Genomic DNA, 23,190 nt, shown 5'->3' on the forward strand with positions numbered 1-23,190 from the left:
TGTTCCACCTCAAAGGATTGTCCAGGTGAAATATTTTGAGAAGTCACCTCAACGCAATGTTTGTGCATGTGATCAAACCCGTTGAATTACTCCATCGATAAGCCACGTATTCTGAAACCATGGATAATTAATCTTGATTCGAAGCTTTCGTGACTGCAGGAATCCATACTATTCGGTTCTTTCGATAAAGTCACGTAGTTAGAAATAAAATAAAATAAAACAATTACGTGACTTTACCGAAAGAACCAAAGAGCATAGATAATTACCTTCACGACGACACTTGCGTCGAAATTGTTCGGACGATTGTGACAGAGAAGTTTCCCTAATATTTGGAGCTGCCCCTTGATTTTTTGTGGAGGCCTCTGTAGCTGCCCTTGTCCGCACATTTTCTCGCGATTAGGAAAGTGTCAAAATATTCATTAATTAGGACCTCCAGAAAATAAAAACTTATTACTGTCTTCAGACTCAAGTGAGGCTTCCCCCTCAGTGAATTAACTCTCTCCGTGGCAGCATGGATTTTTCTCCAGATACTCCGGTTTTTCCCTCCACATTTAGAATCAACGTGCGTTTAGAGTATTTGGCTGATGTACATTTCCCACACGATGACAAGCCACTTCGTTCAGCTATCATTTGTGATAGCCAGTTTGCTTCTGAAAGAGAGGTACATAGCTCGGTGGGGTCTTACATGGTAAAATAAAAAATAAAAAGTCTCACGTTATTTTAGCGCCCGGAGGTTTTAAAGCAGATTTAAACATTCTGCTCACTTGGCCATGACACCCCAAGTGGCACAACTGGAATACAATTTTGCAAAAAAGAAAAATAAAGTCCGGCAACTTATTTATCTCACGCAGCCAACGTGTCTGGCATTCGAAGGGATTTTCTGTAATTTATCAACAATCCTTGTGTCAGATACTCAATCGCGAACATCGTTAAAAATAAGGGGGAGGCTATATATATTTTTGCTTGACGTGTGCATTCAAAGGCAAAGTTTCCTTTCCCAAAACCTCTCCAAAATACCGTGGAACACTTTGCTGTGGGAAAATAAAGTTGTGCTTAACGACAGTGCGATGTCATCCACGTCACTTCTACCGTGGACATTTTCCTCCACAGGGCTCCTCTGGGAGAATCATCACTTCACAACACAAAACGACCCGGAGAGAGTCAATTCAATAAGCGAGGCTGCCTTTATTTCGGCACGTGACCAGATGTGATTAACTGACAAGAGGACCACAATGCACTTCTTCAGGAACTGCTGATGGGTTTTTATTTTTGCGCAATGCCATAGGCGGCTCAGTGGCTTGTGTACACCGTGTCTGTGTTGCATTTTGAAACTGATGTGTTTTTTCTCAGCCTGCTCTATTATTCCATTTTGAATGGTTATATACCTGTCATTGTAGAGATAAGAAAACAGACTTCTGTCTAAACTAAACGACAAACTATTTTTATTTTACGAGGTAAGGCCCACTGAGCTATATATAACTAATATTCAGAAGCGATCTGGCCACAAATGATAGCCCAACGAAGTGGCTTATCATCATGTGGACATTTCATTGACCAATCTAGCAATCTACTTATTCCTTTATTCGTGGCCCATAATCCTCCGAGACAGTCCACAATGCGTTTTTATGCAATTCCACTGATCGGACCATCAAGTTTTTCTTTTGTGGATTTCTCCCGCCTACAACATGAGCCGACCCATCAGTGGTTTGCTTGAGAGGCATTGACCGCTGTTAAAGGCTGAGAAAGGCTGACGGACTAAACACGTTAATGTTTTATTTGGCTTGAGAGGTGGACTTTCGCCGGTTTATTTATAGAAAGCTGGAAGGGGTACAGACACACGCTTGGGGAAGCGGTGGTTGTCCCTGGTCACGAATTGTTCCCGTTTATTATAGGTTTGATTGCCGAAGCACAGCGACCCGATATTTGCTAATGCTGTCATTTACTACTGTTGCCACGCGATGTGCAATCCTGCCGACAGGCCCAATTAAACGTGTGTTTAACTTCGCTTTCGCGAAACCACTGCAGTGCAAGCTCGTGAAAATATAACGACTTGAGATAAATCACATTAGAAAATGGCACAAGTTGCTCCAGATCCAATTCCGTATCTTCGCTTTTCATTTTAATTACATGGCAGCCTTTGATAGTGTGCAAGATGTACTATGAAGCCACAATCCTATACCCTACACGAGTAAACTACGGAACTCCTCTTATCCGCGCGGATACCTGATACGAACGTTGGGGATCCTATTATCTGCGGTTATTCACTTTTTTTTACTCCGCCTATCCCCAATACATAAACATGGATAATAGGATGAATTTGCCAGTCAACTCCTCTTTTCCGCAAAAAAAAACCATCATGGATAAGGGGAGGAAGATGCAACACTGCATTTCTATATTGACGTGATGTGCCGTGAACCACGTTCACAGCGCAGGGAAGTGGTGCGGTGCATGTGGCACAGGATGGTGCAGGGTTGTGCAGCGGAGTACAGGCTGATAGCACACAGATTATTGGACAAGGGTGGCTCAGGGTGGCATAGGGTGGTACAGGATGGTGCAGGGTGGTAGCACAAGGAATATTGCACAAGGGTGGTGCATGGTGGCGTTGCACCACAGGTGCAAATGAAACCCAAGTGTGAATGACGCGTGCACACGGGACGCGACTCTCCTGTGCAACGCAGGGGAGTCGTACGGCACGCGCGCACGTCGTTTGCACTTGTGCTAAGCGATTTTTGGCTGTGTATGTGAGTGCGATGCATTGGCTGTGTGAATGTGTGTGTGCTGTGTGTGTGCTGTGTGTGTGCTGTGTGTGTGTGTGCTGTGTGTGTGTGTGCTGTGTGTGTGCTGTGTGTGCTGTGTGTGTGCTGTGTGTGTGCTGTGTGTGTGTGCTGTGTGTGCGCTGTGTGCATGCTGTGTGTGTGTGCTGTGTGTGCTTACCGTATGTGCACTGGCTGTGTGAATGTGTGTGTGCTTACCGTGTGTGCACTGGCTGTGTGAATGTGTGGGCTGACTGTGGAGAGTGGTAGCGTTGTGGTTAGCGCATTGCGCTATGAACCCGGCGACCCATGTTCAATTCCCGGTCACAGCCAACACCAGTGACGATTATCTGAACTGGTTGTGGGCCTCCTCTAGATCGACTCAGCCTCTAATGAGAACCTGGTGTGGTGTTTAAACTTTACCGCAAGGGACACAAAGGTGGCCAGGTGTCGTGCTGGGTATCGCCCGTTTGTGTGCCGTACCGGCCTTCATAAGTACTCGCTACCAGCACTTGCCCCAACAGTCTGTTAAAGGCTATACGGGGGATCTTTGTCTTTGCTGCGCCGACTGTGTTTCTGTTGACCAAAGGTGTGAGTGTGATGACCAGGGCCGTAAACTTATCCGGATCTCTCCATATCCACATCGACAAATGTTGGCGGGGGGGGGGGGGGGGGGGGGGAGTCCGGACACCCACGTGACCCACAGTGGCTGCTTCCCCCCCTTCACTCACCCATGCCCCCCACCCCTCCACTGTGCTGTCATCTTTCAGAGCCTTTCCTAAAATACAATATGAGGATCTACTGCCTTTAGGGGGTGTCCCATGATGGATGGAGTCTTAGTGCATTGACGCTGATGGCACAAGTCTAGTGTAATTGATGATCAAACTCCGTGCATTTAAAACAAAAAAAACACAGCTTTTGTTTTTTGCCACCGTTGTGGCATTTCGGTCTTAGCCGCGAAATTATCTCCGCGTAAAACATAATCTGTATGACATCTGCCTGAGTGCATGGATTGCCAGACGCCGTCATTAGTTGCGAAAGTGCCCATGCCATCCATTGCTGTGAGCCAAATTCTGTAATGGGTAGTAGAAAATGCGTCAAGCGATTTTCAATGGAAATTTATATTTCCCCGAGAGAACGAATCAATCTCTCCCCGCCCGTCATCAATATCCACCCCTGAAACCAAAAAGTTTCGTTGCCGCTGGGTTTAATGGGTGCACGCTTAGAATCCAGCGGCCACCCCCCATTGATACTTTCTTTCTAGCGGATGGCAAGTATGTGCAAATCACACATCCAGGTTTAAGTCTGTGAGCCACGCGATAGCTTGAGGAGTAGCGCGACTAATACCGCTCAGTCCGCCGGAGAGCCGACGTGGGATGCGGTTGTTTGCAGCGTGGTCCACTGCCTGCTTCGGGTGGCCGTGGTCACACCGTGGGTCGTCTTTAATTCTCCACTTGTGGACGAGGTGTGCACAGCGACCTGTTGCTGTTCTGAAACGGTTGACGGAGCACCGCAGTTTTCTTGGCAGATCAACGCCGCGCATAGCGATCGTGGGGTCGTCGATGAGGGTTTTATTTGGAATGTCCTTCGGCCTTTTTTACACATATTTCAAATATGTGTAAATCATTGAAACTGCGGTGTGCACAGTGACCTTAAAGTTACTGTGCTCCGTCTACTTTACAGCGGACGTTATAGATCCCATGACCTGCTGGCCACGTACGTTGCAAAAGAAGTTCCACATACATACATAAATACGTACACTCTCATCCCCCCATATCAATAAATCGGTACGTCTAAAGCTTTGCTAACTCGGCTCGGTGCTTCACAACCGGTGTGCCGCGGCAAATTCCCAGATGTGCCGCTGCATTTTCGGAATCGCAGGAAAACCTCAACTGCACCCAAGTGAGGGACAGTTGAACTTTCCTCCGTGCCGTTCAGTTGCCGATCCATCCCTCCGAACTCCCCCACCCCACCCCTCCTGCCCGTCTCCCCTCCCCATTGGTCGCTGGTGGGCAGTGACGGGGCGGCAGACGGCCGTCGTTAGCCCCCACTCCCTCGGTTGCGCGCGCACGCGCAGTTGGGCCAACTGCGATTCTTTCCTTCGTTTTGGGTTCGGCGTGCCGCTGATATCGAGCGAGCTCCAACCTGCGAGAGACGTTCAACGGGAGACGTTGAGAATTGCCGCCTTAGGTGGTGCCAAGTCCAGGTTTGTGGGCCGTGGACTGTGGGGAAGTGAGTACCGCGTTATTGGCCTGGTTACTCCGTGAAACCATGAGCAGAGATTGCATTAAACAAAACCAAGAGCCACTGAGCTCTATAGCTCTCAGTTGTACCACGTGTTGTCTCGCAGCAAGAAGGGGCCTGGGTTTGATTCCTTTTCTTGCGTGGTGCTTGCGTTTTCTCCCCCTGTTCTATATACAGGTTTCATCTGAGCTTTCCAATTGGTATCCATAGCTAAAAACATCCAATGTAATTAAAGTTGGCCAAACATCCTAATCCAGGAGTCTCCTGAAAAAATAATCTTCAGATCGAGTGTGGCTTTCCTTAGTAAATAAGTATTATTTTTGTTGGCAAGTAAGGCCCACTGAGCTATGAAGCTCTTTTTCAGAAGCGACCTGGCCGCAAACGATCGCTCAAAAAGGTGGCTTATCATCAAGCGGAAATTTACAGCAGCCAAAGACTCCAAATGCGTGATGTTGATTCGAAATGTGGAGGGACAAAAAACGGAGGACGCGGAGAAAAATCCACGCGAGCACGGGGAGAGACGCACGCAAGCTCCAAATACACAGTCATCGTCAAGGTCGGGATCGAACCCACAACCTCCTGCATACCAGGCAAGGTAGTTAACATCCCACCACCACGGGTGCTAGCATTAAAGCTAGCTTTGCACTGAAGCTGTTCTGTTTCAACTCTGAGGAGTAAACGCTGGGTGACTATGACAGGGTGGCGGAACGCTCGTTGGAGAAGAAGCATGACGAGGGACGACTCACCGCGTCGGGTGTGGAGGGCGGGGGAGAGGTGGGGGGGAGGGAGAGGGTGGGGGGGGGGACCATAAACAACTGAAGTGGTCGTGCGGCGTCGTCTTCTCGGGTCGTTCGCTCACTCAACGGCGACAAGATTCAATGCAAACGCGACCATTGGCTATTGACAATTCGGCGGACATGAGGCTGTGGCCAGGGTACATAACCACAAGTCGGAACTCCCGCCAGCTTGCGGAGTGATCAATGGTAATTACCAATGGAACAAATACTGAAGCAAGACGCCAACTTCCATTGCGTCTCAATGCGCATCTCTTCGTTTGCTCGGGAAAGGACACTGAAATGCCTCCATGCACAACACAATTTGGCAGTGACCGGTTCACCCAGAATGCCCCCATGGATGGGAGGCCACCATCCATAACATAGCTGCTATCGGCTGCTCTGAGGCGATGCATTGGGCATCAGAGAACAGCACAGCAAAATCTCACTTCTGTGGCGTGCAGTATATCACAACGCTCCCACGTCTATGCTCCCCGCCTTCACCAACCGAAACTGGCGAGCGCGCTGAAGTATGGTCCAATAGCCCCCAGGGATCCGCGAGGCATGGGGAGGGGACTGACAAAGCGATGTCCATACGAACAGCCCAGCTCGGTGTGCGTATGATGTCCGAAGGGAGACACCGTGCAATGATTTACGGTGACTTTGTTGTTAACCGAGTTTTTTTGCGACTCTCTGTTGGGGGAGGGTCGAGCTCGGGACATTTGGCCCCGTGTCTTTGTCTTCCGAGACGTCGCGATCTCGCACGGGAGGGGAGGGGCCAACGTGGCTTGGAGGAGGCTCAAATGTGCGGAGGACGACATGCACGCCAGAGTACAGACGTGGCAGCAACCTCTTTGCTGTGCTGCCTTCTGCGGACACTCCACAGGTCGGTGTCCTGGCACACACGCGACCTTGGCCTCATACACCAACCCCACTTCCGTGCCACGGACCAAAGACAAAGACCCCCCCTCCCACCGTGTAGCCGTAACAGACTGTTGGGTCAAGTGCTGCTGGCGAGTAGCACCTATGAAGGCTGACACAGCACACGAGGGGGTGGGTGGCGAGCACCACGTTCGGCCACCTTTGTCTCCCTTGCGGCGATGCTCGTGTAAAGGCTGAGTCGCCCGAGGGAATGTCCAGGAGCGGTTTAAATAATTGTCACTGGTGTTGCCCATGAGCGAGAATCAAACACGGGTCGCCGGGTTCATAGCACAGCGTGCTTACTCCAACTCCCTGTACACACATACATATACCATGAACATGCATACATAGCGTGCTAACCGTTACACTACCGCAAATATGCATTAATTTGAGGCCGGGTCGACCTGGCGGAGGGACAGGACCGGTCTGATATATTCGTCGTGAGCGGGAATCGAACTCGGGACGCCGGCTTCAAAGGCGCCGCGCCGTGCATCACCGTTTCCACCGCCCGTGTCGCGGGTGATGGACGGTTGTCGCGAGCACTGACGTCCGTAAAGCGGCTGCAGGGGTAAAGCGGACATCGGCGCTCACGAATAACCCGGCCCCAACGTTAAATGTATCCCCTCGCGCACAAACGCCACGCGCCGCGCACAGTAGCGGCGACAGGAACGACCCCGGAGTCGGAGGTGAAGAGTGAAATGAAGATCAATCGTTGAGCAATGGGGAAGGAGGGCCCGGCTAAGTACATTTAGTGGCAAGAGTCTGAAGGGGAGTAGAGAGACACCGAGAGAGGAGGGCTGTTAAATTTAACACAACACAACGTAACAAACGATAAATCAAGCTGTCGCGCATTCCACAATGCAACTAAGCTCCCGCGAAAGCCCACGTGTGTGTACGTGCGTGTTGTTTTTTTCAAAGGATGTTATTGTTTTTTGTCATTTTTTTTTACATTGCAATTGCAGAAATGCACAAGCGTGCGGTGACAATTTAGCAAAACTGGCAAATATTGGGTCACATGCATTTTTCATGTGGACAAGAAAATATTGTCTGTGGGGGTTTTTTTTTTTTAATCAACAATTCTATTTTAGAGAAATCGTACATTACATCTCAAGTTGTTGCTATCGTAATCAGGAAACGCAGAAATGTCGGTGGAATTCTCACGGCGGGCAGTTCATCACGATTGCACCAGGGAATGCCCCCCCCCTCCCCCCCACCCCAAATAAAAATTATAGCACTTTTTTTTTCAATTGCCTTCATTATTTAATTCGCATTTTACCCGGCAAAGCGACTCGCCGAGTCTCAAGGACCATTTTCAGGAGCTGACAAGTTTTCGCAGTGGGAGGCAACGTCGCGATTGCGTGTACACCCAAACAGGAGTCATTTACAGTCGATTTCTCAGCATTGCAGTATATTTTACCCGATACCCAGTTATGTGGGACGCTTTTTCTGAGCTATTGGAGAACCTGAATAAACCCCATTTTAGAACAGTTGGAGAATATACAAACTCCACAATCAAAACTGCACAAGTCTGCAATCGACCCCAGGTGCTTATTGCTGCGAGGGACAGGTGTAGCCACTGTGCCACCCTACCGCAGGACGGATGCGTTCCCCTTGACTAAGCTCCACGCCTCCACACGAGTTGGCACTGCTCGTGGTTCGTCACATTTTAGTCAGCCACTACTTGACTTCGCACAGAGTGGTCCCTCAGACAACAATTAAATACAAACGTACGGAGTATTTTTTTTTTATCGACTACCTGGACACCGTCAGTCTTCGGCTTTGTTGCATCATACTTCACCACATTTTGTCAACGCAGATTGCTAAAGACGGGCCCCAGAACCGGTTGCTCTATCACTCGCCGCTGATGTTAGCCGTGGGCCAGGAATCGAACTCGGGTAGCCGGGTTCAAATTGCGGAGCGGGAGCCTCTGTCGCCACCACCCTCCCCCCCGGTCCTGACGGCAGTGGGAGCGATCACGATGACGGCCACAGCGAGAGACGACGCGGCTGCTGGCTCCGCCGATCCGTCTGGCTGACGAGCGCGACGCAGCCCCAGGGGCGCTGGCTAGCTCCCCTAACGCACCGCAAGGGCACTGGCTGCTGGCGCCGGTTGTGATGGTAGCTACGCTTGCACGTGGCAGCCCGCAGAGCCAGCGCTGTTGGAGGCAGCGGCGAGGGCTGGTGGGTCTCGTACAGATGCCGCGAAACTCCCTGCTTCGCCGTGTGCATCGGTGAGGTGCCAATTGCCTGGCTCGGCAGGAGAAGGCAGCAGAGTAAGTGTGAACGCCACCTGCTCCACTTGTATGGGATAAAGAGGGTTGCCGCCCCCCCCACCCCCATCGCGCGCGTGGATTTTCTCCGGGTGGACCGGTTTCCTCTCACGTAGAAACACTCATTGATTGACTGAAAACACCTTCATATATAGGGGATTGCAGAGCTTGGGAGGGGGGAGGAGATTTTGTTCCGGCTCACCCGCCTGGCTGCCGCCTTCTCCACTTGTCTGCGGTTCCACCCTCGTGCCTCCGAGTCGTTCCCTCTCCCTTCGACGGAGCGAGCGAGCGAGCAACGTGGGGGCGGCGCGCGTTGCAAGCCGAAATCATTATTGTTGTTGTTGTTGTTAATTTACTATTGTGCATTAAAAATCGCCGTGCGTTCGTCACGACGTAGGCCAGGGAGCAGCGCAGGTGAACCACCAATTGGCTCACTCAGACACTGATCACGCGGGGGCAGCGGCTGCTTTACTCGCCGATTGATTCGGTGGACTTTTGTAAGGGCCTCTGCTATCGCGGAAGCCTCGCGCTCGCTCGGCTCGGCCGCGTCAAACGAAGGCCAAGTCGAACCGCCAGGCGGACGAAGTCAATCTGAGCGAGGGGCTGAAAGGACGAGCAGAAACCGAAATGCAGAGCGTCGTAAAAACTTGCAAAGCCTAAAAAAAAAGAAAACCACTCGCCATCGGGGCTGGGTCATGCCACGGGTTACAGTGCTCCACTTACGAGTTCCAATACTGAGAAATAGAATCCTTCTGCGGTCAATAAGATAACAACTCGTAGGTGGGATGCAACAGCGATTGTCCTATGACGTGAACAGCTTCTGCCATGGGAATTTGTAATAACCATCTCATAGCTCAGGGTCACCAACGGAGACGGAGCGTCGCCTCAGCTTTCGTTTGAGCAGTGAGGCACTTTTTTTTCATTTCCCCAGGAAAGCTTTACAGAATATCAAGACCTTTTTTTTTCGGAGGAACCTGCCAAATTGTTGCAGCAGGAGGCAATGTTGCTGCTGCGTGCAATCCCAATTGAGCACTTTGCAGGCAGTTTTTCGTCATCGGGATGTTTGGCCCGATACCACTTAGGTTGCGTGCTTCTGTTATTAGCTACGGGAGGAAACCAGAGAACCCAGAAGGAACCCACGCACATCATGAGAAGAACGCACGAAACTCCAAACAGGCATGAGTGTTGCCGCTGTGCGACCCTTAGAATCGTACGTTTAGAGTAATTTGGCTGCTATAAATGTCCGCGTGATGATAAGCCACTTCGTTGAGCTATCATTGGTGGCACCAGGTCGCTTCTGAAAAATAGCTGCCCTGTAGAACCCCTCTTAACGATGGTGATCGGTTCCACGAAACCGGTCGTTAATTAATTTTGTCATTAAGCGAGTATAGGAAATACACGTTAAAGGCTTAATTCTTTCTGATGGCATGGAAAGTTACCCTTTTTCACCCAGAAAAACTTACTTTATAATAGTTAAACAATGGATATTAATACATAATATACTAACATTATGAACACATAATATTAAAAGAAACATGGTTAATCAATGCATTAATTAATATTTACTGTACCTACAACAGCCCGTCGTTGACAGGGGAATGGTCGGTAAGCGAACACATGGAGGCACTACACTATTATACACTCCACAATACACTACTATAAACTACACTACTATATACTATACACACTACGATACACTATACACTACAGATTGTGCTCTATGGAGACCCGTCGTTAAGCGATTAGTCGTGAACAGCATTGGCCGTTAAGAGGGGTTCTACTCTACACTATACACTACACTGCTATACACTACACTACTATCCACTACACTATACACTACACTAATATATACTCCATTATACACTACTATACACTACATTATACACTATACACCACACTATACACTCCACTATATACTGCACTATACACGACACTATACACTACACTACTATACACTACACTATACACAACTATACACTACACTATACACTACTCGGTACACAACACATTGTGCTCTATGGAGACCCATCGTTAAGCGATTAGTCGTGAACAGTGTTGGCCTTTAAGAGGGGTTCTACTCTACACTATACACTACACTGCTATACACTACACTACTATCCACTACACTATACACTACACTAATATATTCTCCACTATACACTACTATACACTACATTATACACTATACACCACACTATACACTCCACTATATACTACACTATACACGACACTATACACTACACTACTATACACTACACTATACACAGCTATACACTACACTATAAACTACACTATACACTACACTATACCCAACTATACACTACACTATACACTACTCTGTACACAACACATTGTGCCCTACGGAGACACGTCGTTAAGCGATTAGTCGTGAACAGCGGTGGCCGTTAAGCTGGGTTCTACTATAGATCAGTCAGCCTTACCTGGTAAAATAAAAAAAAAACATTTGTTTATAGTTTACAAGCAGTGGCGCCGCATGGGCCATGGTACAAGCAGTACAATTTGGCCCCTTGTCCAGTGATTTTCATTCTCCTTCACGCCAGTGTGTCTGGGCGCCGGTGCAGTTTAACTTGCTGCACCCTCGCCCGTTACACCGCAGATTTACAGAAAGCACTCACGCGATTAATGCTCGCAGGTAAGGGTTACGAGTTAAAATGCCTCCGTGAATGGTTCGTCATTGAAGCGGAGGAGAAACGCATTGTGACGCTTTCTTGTAAAGTTGATGTAGTTGGTGCTTGGTCACAATGTATTCATATATACTCTTTGGTTCTTTCGGTAAATGAATATTTATTTATTTATTTCGACAACTTCATTATCAGAATCTTTATTTAGACTGGGAAAATGCGATGAACTATGAAGCTCTTTTTCACAGATGTCCAGGAGGACAACTTATGGGTAAACGTAAAAATATTACCGTAGGCTGGCCGGATGCCATCCTCGTCACGGACAACTCGGTGGTCTAGCGAATGAAAAGTATCATCGCAATGTCGCTAAAGGAATACACTTCGAATCCGTGTATATTACCGGTTATGACCTACGATTGAGAAGAATCAGAATCACAATATTTAATTATACCGAAGGAATCCAATGAGATATGAAGCTCTATTTCACTTCTGGAGTACCTTGCCACTCGCTTTGAGTCATAATGTGCAGTCAGGTCGCGTCCGATCATGAACGAGAAAGAGTGGAGAAGAAAATAAAAAAAATAAAGTTGCACACAAAAGCGTGGAGGGATGCACGCTTGGAAATGCAGAGAGAGACGGAAAGAGGAGCCACGTGGATTAGGGAATAATACGGCGGGCTAGAGACACGAGCCTGCTCTCGAGTCGGATTGGTGGCAGGGCACAAGGACGGCTGGTGGTGGAGACTAACGACGGAGCGACAGGACAAGAGGAGGAAACACGCCTGAGAGGACGTCCCACTGTGGCGAACGCAGTGCGCCTGAGTGAGCTCGTGCGCAAGATGCCACACTGGTTATTGCACATCGCGAGAGGCTTGAGGAGACCTTCAACCAGCAGTGGGATTGATCACAGCTGATGGTGATGACGATGACAATGATGACGGTGATGAGAGCAAACAGTTACAGAACCTGTCTAGTGCGGAGATCAACCCTCTAAACTCGAGACTCAGGTGCCCTTCCACACGGGAGAACATACACTCAAGGAACTACCAAAAACATCCCAGTCAGCCGGAGTATAACCCTGGAAAATAATGTTGTTTTCGTCAGCTCCTTCCTGGGCGAAGGGTGATAATATGAAAAAAATAACATTCACAGTGACCCCGGAATTACGTTTGAATGAAGCTGTTCAGCATGAGACCAGCGCAACATATCTACGTGCTCGGGATTTATAGGGAATAGGAAATAGAACCGACAGTCGGAGCTGCCCGTAGGGTTAACGAATTATTCAGTGCACGAATGGCCCCCGAGTGTGTATGCACGTTGAACTTCTTTTGCGCCGTACATAGCCAATCGGAGGCGCGGATTTGCGTTCAGTGTTTAAACAGAGTTGTGTGCTATGCACGTGAGTGATTTCATCAGCACCAGCATCATCATCATCATCTTTATTAGAAACTGTCTATTCCCTACCAGCCTGACAGCACATCGCAATCAACCAGAGGAAAGGTAGGCTTCATTAAATAGATGCGTTTTTCAAATGGGCCTTAAAGGCTTTATAATGCACACAATTTACTTCATTTCCAAAGGGAGTGAGTTGGGAAATTTGGGTGATTTAATTCGAAACTTTAATGTACGCTGCTTTGGGTACATGGAATGATATTATAGGTCCATGCTTCATTTATCGGTTATATCACCTCAATCAAATATAATTTTCTCGGTTGAAGCCATAATGGGCCATCGCAGTTAGAAATGTTTTAAAGGCTGGCTGATGCATGCAGCGCCGGCAGATTACTCCAAGCATATTTTATTAAGATTGAATTACTGCAATTTACGGCTGTTATTGCAGTATATAGCGGTTGTATTGTCTCGCCACATTTTCTTTTTATATATAATTTAGTAATTATAATCATTGTGTAAACGTGTTACTTGTTTTTTTTTTTCCTATTAACATGCCACTCCAGCTTCGCACTGAAACTGATCACAATGTTTTTGTTCTTTAATTATTGTTTCGATATTGTCTCAGTATAAATATACGCCGTGTGTAGCGCATTACCCCGGAAGAACTAAAACTGTTTAAAATTTGGCCACAATCTGGCTCTCAATAGAGACTGCTTATATATACACCCAGCAACAAGCACCGCAGCTAACTGGGGCAAAAGTGTGCAGGCGGTGGAACTGCTCCAGGACCGACAGGTCAGAGGGTGCCCAAGCGCCGGACCACGGAAAGCGGAGGGGGAAATGGGACTAAAGGGCCACCGTGTCACTTCTTACACCCAGGGCACAAGCCAACCAGGCTACGCCACTGTAAACCACCTGACAAGAATGAAAACCTGCCTGCCTGCCTGCCTACCCACCCCGGGACTCGTACACCCTCTCCCTGAGCTGCGTTGGCTTCCGGTTGCCCGAACAAATACATTGTAGAGGTCGCGCTCGTTACACACACACACACACAAAGTGCTCGCCACAAATGAACCAAAATACCTTGCTCATCTCGTCAAGGAGCATAAACCATCTCGCGAACTACAGTCATCCTCGCAGCAGCAGTTTTCGGCTAACCATCGAACAAAGACGGTGGTCACCGCATCGCGTGGCGCTTTCAGATGCGCTTCTGCGGCCGTCTGGAACGCTCTTCCTTCCGATATTAGGAAACCACCGGAGCGAAGCACTTTGAAATCATCATCTAGATTGAAACTTATTTCCTTAGAACAGCTTTTTGTGTTTAATTTGTTGTCCTTCACCCACACCTCTGATTAGCACGGTTGGCTACATACGGTGTGAAAGAAGTTGAACATATATTCATGCATACCTACCAACTCCTACCGATGTCTTGCGCTGTTATCAAACATCTCTGCATTCTATCTTGTGCTACTTTCTTCGTCTACAGTACGGGGCAAATTATCGTGAGTGCACGACCAACTCTAACCCATTGTAAATAATTCACAAAAAACACTTTGAAGCATTCCCCCATGCCACACTCGATAAGCCATCAGCAAACATCTCAATCTCTTGATCTCTCATAAGAGCCATATGTTGCTGAATTAAACAAATTATTAGCTGTCTGTTCATTTTTTTAATATATACCGATAAAATTACATTTTCTGAAAAATGTAGGTTTATTGCCTAAAGGCAAGAACACTTGATGCAGTGGGCCCTGATGTCATTCATGCGTTGAGATGTTTTTGTTTGTTTTAGAATGGCTTTTATTCTTCACATTGGGCCAACCCCATGGCAAGGAGTCAGGGTGCTGATGCCTTGTTTATGAGACTCAGTGATGGCGGTGGACACTGGTCTAAGGCTGCCTCGTGAAGTGGCAAGAGGAAAAGGGAGCCTGGCTTTAAGGCTCACGGGCTGTTCGGTTAAACATCAGTTGACAAATTCTGTAACGCGTTCACATCGGAGAAGCTTTTTTTTTGTCCCTCTCCTCCAAAATTTGAATTAATCACCATTCACTTGTACAATTTTTTAAGGGTTAGGGTCGTGAGATAAAGAAAATTATTTAAAATTACCAGCGGTCCAGCAGGGCCTCGTGTTAGGGCAGGAAGATGACACCAGCCACACACCTTAATACGTACCACCGCATGGGGGAGGGGTGGGCTCTCTCGGCCCCCGCCCCACACACCAGATGGGGCTGCTTCACGCTCGGCAAAAGATTTGTCTCTTGAGTGTCAACCGTCCGTTACATCCGTGCGTGTTATTCTTTGGAGATTATTAAGATTATTTGGCAGCGGTAAATTTCTAATTTGGCTGCGATACATTTTCACGTGACAAGCCGCTCCGTTGACCTGTCATTTGCGGCCAGGTCGCTTCTGAAAAAAAAATATATATGGCAGCTCCGTGGGATTTACCTGGTAAAAAAACAAATGTGATTTGAATTTTGATTTAAAGCTTTCGTGACTGCAGTAATTCATATTCTTAGCTCTTTCGGTAAAGTCACGTTGAAGGGAAACAATAAAATAATAAAAAATATATAAAACAATAAAAATTCTCACGACGTTTCGACCATAACACAAACCGGTCATCATCAGGTGTGAAAAACCAACGGCAAGAAACATTATATATATATTTTATTATATTTTATTATTTTATTGTTTCCCGTCAACGTGACTTTACCGAAAGAGCTAAGAAAATGTGATTTGCTTACGTTCCCTATACTTTGCACTCCGCTCGTGTTTTTGTATTGTTTGTCGTTGTTAATTCCTGGCCCACCCCTCCTGATAAACTGTGAAAAAGAGCTTCATAGCTCATCGGATTCCTCCAGTCTAAATAAATATTCAGAATCTAAGAGATGAGCTCAGCCAAACCAAGTGTCAAACTACTAAACGTTTCATCAATCAATCAATAAAGTAGGCATCAGCGTACATTACAGCACATGGCAAGAAAAATGGAAAATGAAACCCGTCACGACCTCAGCGGCTATCATCGCCGAGGCTATGAGTTTGGCGCAATAGCGATTCAAAAAATTATCAAACAAGGTCACTGAATAAGGTCCGGGCGGTGCCCCACCTACGAAAAAATAAAACAGTTTAAAGGTAAAAGCGATTAAATTCGAATCGATTCAGCTTACTGATTAGAGTCGATTCAGACAGAACCAAAACATAGGGCTCCCCCTGTTGGCATCGGGACAACCTCGTGCTCCTTGCGTGCGCCACTCGTGTTAGGGTCAATGATGACCGATACCCTCAAGGGCACCACAACGCGACAAGCCTGGTTTAGTCGCGACGGAATCCCACATGCACACCCGGGACAACTCTGAGGTTGCTGCTGCACAGAGCTCTGGTAAGGCCATCGTGGGTGGGGTGGGGGGACCAGTGAACTACGCAGGCATCTCTCTACCTTTCGCCGTCACACGTTTTAACCGAGACATTTACACCACGCACGGGCGGACTTTGCCGTTGGCGAGGTGCGCGCGTGGGCGGGGGGGGGATGCCCTCCGTGCTCACCACGTTGAAGTCCAGGTGCTTGCTGACCCAGCGGGCGCCGTCCATGAACTCCTCATGCAGCCCCATGATGTAGAGGGTGTCCAGCGCGTCCACGATCGTGGCTCCCATCCGCGCGCTCCCTGGCCAGGAATCGCCACCGCGAACGTCAGATTGGGGAGGCGGTAGATCTCGCAACCCCGGGCGGGTCATGGACACGCGAGGCCGAACCACGGCGCAACTAAAATGCGGTGCAATAAAGTATCGGGAAACGCAAAGGCATGTACGGTACCGAGGCACCTTTTCTGTAATGAAGCACACGTGTGAAGATGTGTCTTTAGTACATATCGCATCAGACGTGGCTCTTCCATGAAACAGGATCGTATGAATCATGAGCACGTGGTTATGTAAAGGCGAAGGCATTCATTCGTCAATTTCACGCAACTTCGATTGGCACGGTTGGCAACGTACGGCGCGAAAGAAGTTCAGCATGCGTACGTACATATCCTGAGTATGTCTATTGTGTTCATGATCTCTATTCGGTCAGGCGAGAGGCTATTGGATGCATCATATACTTCACAAGAACAGTGTGTCCACCGTTACAGAGAGAAACATAATTTCATCAGTTTGCGTTTCCGGGTCTTGGCTCTGCGTTACGCCGGAGACGTTGCCGGCGTTCTAGCCTCACAGTGACGTTAACGCTCACTCCGTAGTCAATTGCGCAGTTTAAAAATAAAGAAATAAAAACGTACGGCTGAGTACGTGCTTTGTGTCAAATCAAGATTGTGTCTTAGTGCCGACGGCCATTCCTGGACATTTGATGGAAACATTTAACAAGGCTGCTTATTTCCCCACCAACTCAGAATCATTTTGTTTCCAATAAAACCAGCGGGGGAAAAACTGCTCATCCTGCGGAAAACATACGTCAGAACGATCGTCCGAGGGGCTCGCGTTAAGTAAGCAAAGAGCGTCCTTGTGCTTGGGTAGTCCTTATCCCGCCACGCAGACATAACCACGGAAGGGAGCAGTTTGCACAACCTCCGTTGTCGCCTCTTGTTCTGCAAGTTGTCCACAATCACGAAGACTTTACAACAAACATTCAAGTAAATTTTGATGTCAAAGCTTTCGTGACTGCAGTGATTCACATTCTTGGTTCTTTCGGTAAAGTCACGCTGAAGGGAAACAATAAAATAATAATAACATATATAAAAAAACAATACAATTTTATTGTTTCCCTTCAACGTGACTTTACCGAAAGAACCAAGAATATAAACATTCAAGCAGTTTAGACGCCACGCAGGATAGAACACGCCCGTGTGCGTCTGTCACGGGAATCAATCCCCCCGTGTATGTACTGTGCGTTGAACTTCTCTGGCACCGTACGTAGCCAACCGTGCTAATCAGAGGTGCGGGGGAATACCGAGAAAGTAAAAAACGAAAACCAGTTCTAAAGAAATCAGTTTTCAATCCAGATTCAAAAGTGCATTGCTCCAGTGGATTCCCCAATAAAAGTGAAGCGCTGTTAGCCGGTCCCCTATTAAGGCCGGCGAGGCAAAGGCGTGATTTAGAGGGCGTTGGGGGTAGGGCCAGCATCCAAGTTGACTCGGCCGCCTTTGTCCCCCACCACAGCGGCGAGCCAGCCCTCCGACCGCGAGGCCACCCGGCCATCGACCAAAAAATATTTCCCAGCATCGCGGCGAAACGTCGGCCAAGAAAAAAAAAATAATTCTCGTCAATCGCTCTGCACCGGAGCGGCCGGCCCACTTGAGGCGTGCGGTTTGGCCCGAGTCGCGTTACATTCCCCCCCCCCCCAAAACCCCACACGTTCCCCACCCCCCTCCGGATCATTAAAAGGCAGTCTGTCAGTTCCACCCTGCCAACGGAGTCGTTAATGCGGAGGCCCTGATGGTGCCTCCGATAGTGGCAGAGTGAGACGGCGCTCCAGAGTGCTTGCTGCAGTCCGTGCCAAGGGGCAGGGACCCCCCCCACCCCCCCCCCCACCCCCCCCACCCCCCCCACCCCCCCCACACTCCTTTGTAGGTACGTGTGTACGGCACGTTGAACTTCTTTTCCACCGTACGTAGCCAACCGTGCCGATCGGAGGTACGGGGGAAGGACAGCAAACTAAATGCAAAAAGCAGTTCTTAAAAAAGACGACAGCATACATTAATAAACTAAGAACATTGCCTCTCATTGTACACATAAAAAAAAAATACCCGTTGGTTCTTTCGGTAAAGTGACGTAGAAAATAAATATTAATTTAAGTAATTATTACTCAATTTTATTTTCTACGTGACTTTACCGAAAGAACCAAAGAGTAATTCCTGCAGTCACGAAAGCTTCGAATGTAATTGAAAAAAAAAATAACCCAGTCCATCCGCTTATCGACCATGTTTGAGCAATGTTTAACAGCACCTCTGCACCAGCCTCGAACTTCGGGGCCTCATCAGCAGTGCGTGGGCCCGTCGCAAGGCGTTCTCGTTTTGCCAGATGTTGTTGGCGAGAGCGCGCCACTGAAGCTGCGGGGACCGCTCATTGAAGAGCAGCGAGAGAGTAACACCTCTTGATGGAGCACAGAAACATTTCCTTCTCTCTGCGTAAAAATAATAATAATAAAGACGTAAAAAATGTTTAGCCCGATGGATTTACTGCAATGTGAATAGGTTAATCTTCCTGGGCATTCAGACAGCGGGAAAATGACTTAAGTGGAGATGATATTTGTAATGTGGCAGCTTGAACCTAGGGGAATTTGGGATAAATTTGACGTACGAGCAGTTTAAGCTCCCACGACAGTGTTTCACTTATCAGATGCTGAACAACTAACAAATGCACAAACAGCCAAAGGTGGATACGAAAAAACGAAAAACAGATTGACTCTAATGAGCTGAGGATATCAATGTTCACTTGTTGGGGAGGATGTAGGAATGTGGACAGGAAGGCAGAGGAGCAATGAGAGGCAATGAGAGGCAATGAGAGGCAATGAGATGCAATGAGAGGAGCAATGAGACGGGCAATGAGAGGGGCAATGAGAGGCAATGAGAGGCATTGAGAGGCATTGAGAGGCAATGAGAGGCAATGAGAGGAGCAATGAGAGGAGCAATGAGAGGAGCAATGAGAGGCATTGAGAGGCAATGAGAGGCGCAATGAGAGGCAATGAGAGGCATTGAGAGGCAATGAGAGGAGCAATGAGAGGCGCAATGAGAGGCAATGAGAGGCATTGAGAGGCAATGAGAGGAGCAATGAGACGGGCAATGAGAGGAGCAATGACAGGCAATGAGAGGCAATGAGAGGCATGGAGAGGAGCAATGAGAGGCATTTAGAGGCATTGAGAGGCATTGAGAGGCATTGAGAGGCAATGAGAGGCAATGAGAATAGCAATGAGAGGAGCAATGGGAGGCGCAATGAGAGGCAATGAGAGGCATTGAGAGGCGCAATGAGAGGCAATGAGAGGCATTGAGAGGCATTGAGAGGCATTGAGAGGCAATGAGAGGAGCAATGGGAGGCACAATGAGAGGCAATGAGAGGCAACGAGAGGCAATGAGAGGAGCATTGAGAGGCAATGAGAGGCGCAATGAGAGGCGCAATAAGAGGCAATGGGAGGCAACGAGAGGCAATGAGAGGAGCAATGAGAGGCAATTAGAGGCAACGAGAGGCAATGAGGCAATTAGAGGCAACGAGAGGCAATGAGAGGAGCATTGAGAGGCAATGAGAGGCGCAATAAGGGGCAATGGGAGGCAACGAGAGGCAATGAGAGGCGCAATAAGAGGCAATGGGAGGCAACGAGAGGCAATGAGAGGAGCAATGAGAGGCGCAATGAGAGGCAATGAGAGGCAACGAGAGGCAATGAGAGGAGCATTGAGAGGCAATGAGAGGCGCAAGGATAGGCGCAATGAGAGGCAATGAGAGGCAATGAGAGGCTCAAGGAGAGGCACAATGAGAGGCAATGAGAGGCAATGAGAGGCACAATGAGAGGCAATGAGAGGCAATGAGAGGCACAATGAGAGGCAATGAGAGGCAATGAGAGGCGCAAGGAGAGGCGCAAGGAGAGGCGCAATGAGAGGCAATGAGAGGCAACGAGAGGAGCAATGAGAGACAATGTGAGGCAATGAGAGGCCTCATCGCTCATGGGGGTGCAACGGAGCCCATTCTGGGCCCAGCTCAGGCCCGAGCAAAGCTCTCTCGTTTATAACAGCGCCGCGTATAACAGTGGCAGGTATAACAGTGGCAGGTATAACAGTGGCAGGTATAACAGTGGCAGGTATAACAGTGGCAGGTATAACAGGTGCAGGTATAACAGTGGCAGGTATAACCGTGACAGGTAAAACAGGTGCAGGTATAACAGTGACAGGTATAACAGTGACAGGTATAACAGTGACAGGTATAACAGTGACAGGTATAACAGTGACAGGTATAACAGTGACAGGTATAACAGTGACAGGTATAACAGTGACAGGTATAACAGTGACAGGTATAGCAGTGGCAGGTATAACAGGTGCAGGTATAACAGTGGCAGGTATAACAGGTGCAGGTATAACAGTGGCAGGTATAACAGTGACAGGTATAACAAGCCTCCCTGAGACAGAACCTTGAACCCGGCGTCTTAAGGAGGGGAAATTAAAAATAAAAAAGCAAATTTTGATTTAAAGCTTTCGTGACTGCAGTAATTCATATTCTTAGTTCTTTCGGTAAAGTCACGTTGGTTTGCATTAATTTATGCAAACCAACACACCTGAAGACGACCGTTTGTGTTATGGTCGAAACGTCGTGAGAATTTTTATTGTTTTATGTATATTTTATTATTTTGCTGTTTCCCTTCAACGTGACTTTACCGAAAGAACTAAGAATATAATAAAAAAGCAGTCGCACGCGAGAAATCGTTTCTCTCGCTCGGTGCTCGATAGCGTTGCTGGGAGTTCGCTATGGGAAAGCATCGATTACATTTGAGTGTTCTTCCTTCACCCGGGGCCCTGTCTGCGATTGCTCACGGAATAATTCGTCGCCACTGAGATCATCCCTGGTGGTGTCGGGGGCAGAATTAAAAATCTCTTACGCACTCAGGAACCATCGACATTTCCCACTACACAATCACCACTAATCAGTATTAGCCTTCGAGATCCCCCTCCTCCTCCTCCCCCCCCCGACCGACCCCCAATAAAATGTTAATCCCTAACCACTAAAACACTCACATCCACCTGAATGCACAATCAGTAATCAACATCAAGAGCCTCATTTAACAAATAAAAAAAACTCCGTTCAGTCATTTTGTATTAAGCATTAAGCGCCTAACTACAGGACTTTGACATGCTATTGGGCTGGCAGATAACTGGATCACGCTTCTAAAAAGTGAACCTTTGATATGGATGTAAATATTCCATAACCTAATTATGCTGGCAAAGGAGAGCAAGCCGACTGCACGTTCATTTTCGGGTGAATAATTGCTCTTTATTATGACAAACTATTCATCGCAATAGGGCGAGTTAGATGTCTTATGACGTGAGAAAACAAAGGGTCTGAGTCTTAATTTTGTTGTTTTTTCATTTGTTTTATTTTATTGATTTTTTTACCTACGTGACTTTACCGAAAAAACCCAAAGAGTATGAATCATTGCAGTCACGAAAGCTTCAAATCTAGAAAGGGTCTGAGCTTAATGTGTTGGCTGGGAACTTTATAGGTGCAAGTAGTAACCAGGGAAGAGGGCAAATTAAGTACTTAAGCAACTTGATTTATAATCAGATGCGACTGCGAGTATCTGATTCAAAGTTGTTGAGTAAATATCACGGGGGAGAGCTGAGTGGAACGATTAAGATGCGTTACTTTATTACCCTTTAGTCATGAAAGTTGAAATTACATTTTCGCGACATTCCAAGGTGGGAAGATTTCAGATGGTGCCGTTGGCACCGGGGTGGCTAGGAGATGTTAACTACCTCGCCTGGTATACAGGAGGTCGTGGGTTCGATCTCGACCCTGACGCCTGCTGCTGTATATTTGGAGTTTGCATGTTCTCCACGTGATAAGCCACTTCGTTGAGCTATTATTATTCGTGGCCAGGTCGCTTCGGAAAAAGAGCTATATTATTCAGTGGGAAGTAACCTGGCAAATTATAAATAGTTTTTAGTTGAAAGTTGAGACATCTTTAAAGAGGCAGCGCCTTCAAGTCGATCTGCAGCATCTCTCTGTTGATAGAGTATGAGTATTCTCCCTCGCCAGACACTCCAGTTTCCGCGCGCGCACACACACACACACAGAAAGAAAAGGATATTTTGCGAAAGAAAAAAAATCGTTGAGAAAACAATTCTGAAAAAAAATGGTCTCGCGACTCAGAAAGACTTTTATAGGTCCCGAAAGATATTTTATTCTTTATTAATATATATAAAGGTTTAATTTATTAGCCTGGCACTGCAATGTGCCATTTACAGACGCTCGTCTCAATGCGTTTATGGCGTATATGCACATAAAACGTCGCAGGGCACACGGGCGACCCATTTCAATACATCTTTTTTTGGGGGTGAGAAGGGGGGTGGGGGGGGTAGTGGGGGGGGGGGGGGTGCTGCGAATGATTTACATTATCCACTCATCTCACCGTGAACAGATTCCCCCCTCCGCTCGCACGCTACCTACCGCTCCCACGATTTAAAAGGGGGGCCCGGCCTCCAACACAATCGAGATCCTTCACGTCGCT

General features: G+C 47.8%; 1 protein-coding gene across 2 annotated transcripts in view; it reads right to left on the reverse strand.

Moving 5' to 3' along the window:
- The window catches only part of LOC116952930 (mannosyl-oligosaccharide 1,2-alpha-mannosidase IA-like), a 443,203-nt gene that overhangs the window by 191,608 nt on the left and 228,405 nt on the right, over positions 1–23,190 (reverse strand). For both annotated transcript variants that reach the window (XM_032972670.2, XM_076074611.1), the window contains exon 4: positions 16,536–16,654. In XM_032972670.2, the coding sequence (XP_032828561.2) occupies positions 16,536–16,654 (119 nt within the window). The remainder of the gene's footprint in view (positions 1–16,535; positions 16,655–23,190) is intronic.

The sequence above is a fragment of the Petromyzon marinus genome, chromosome 49, assembly GCF_048934315.1.
Source record: "Petromyzon marinus isolate PM22_M1 ecotype Great Lakes invasive population chromosome 49, UKy_Petmar_22M1.pri1.0, whole genome shotgun sequence".
NCBI classification, from domain to species: domain Eukaryota; kingdom Metazoa; phylum Chordata; class Hyperoartia; order Petromyzontiformes; family Petromyzontidae; genus Petromyzon; species Petromyzon marinus.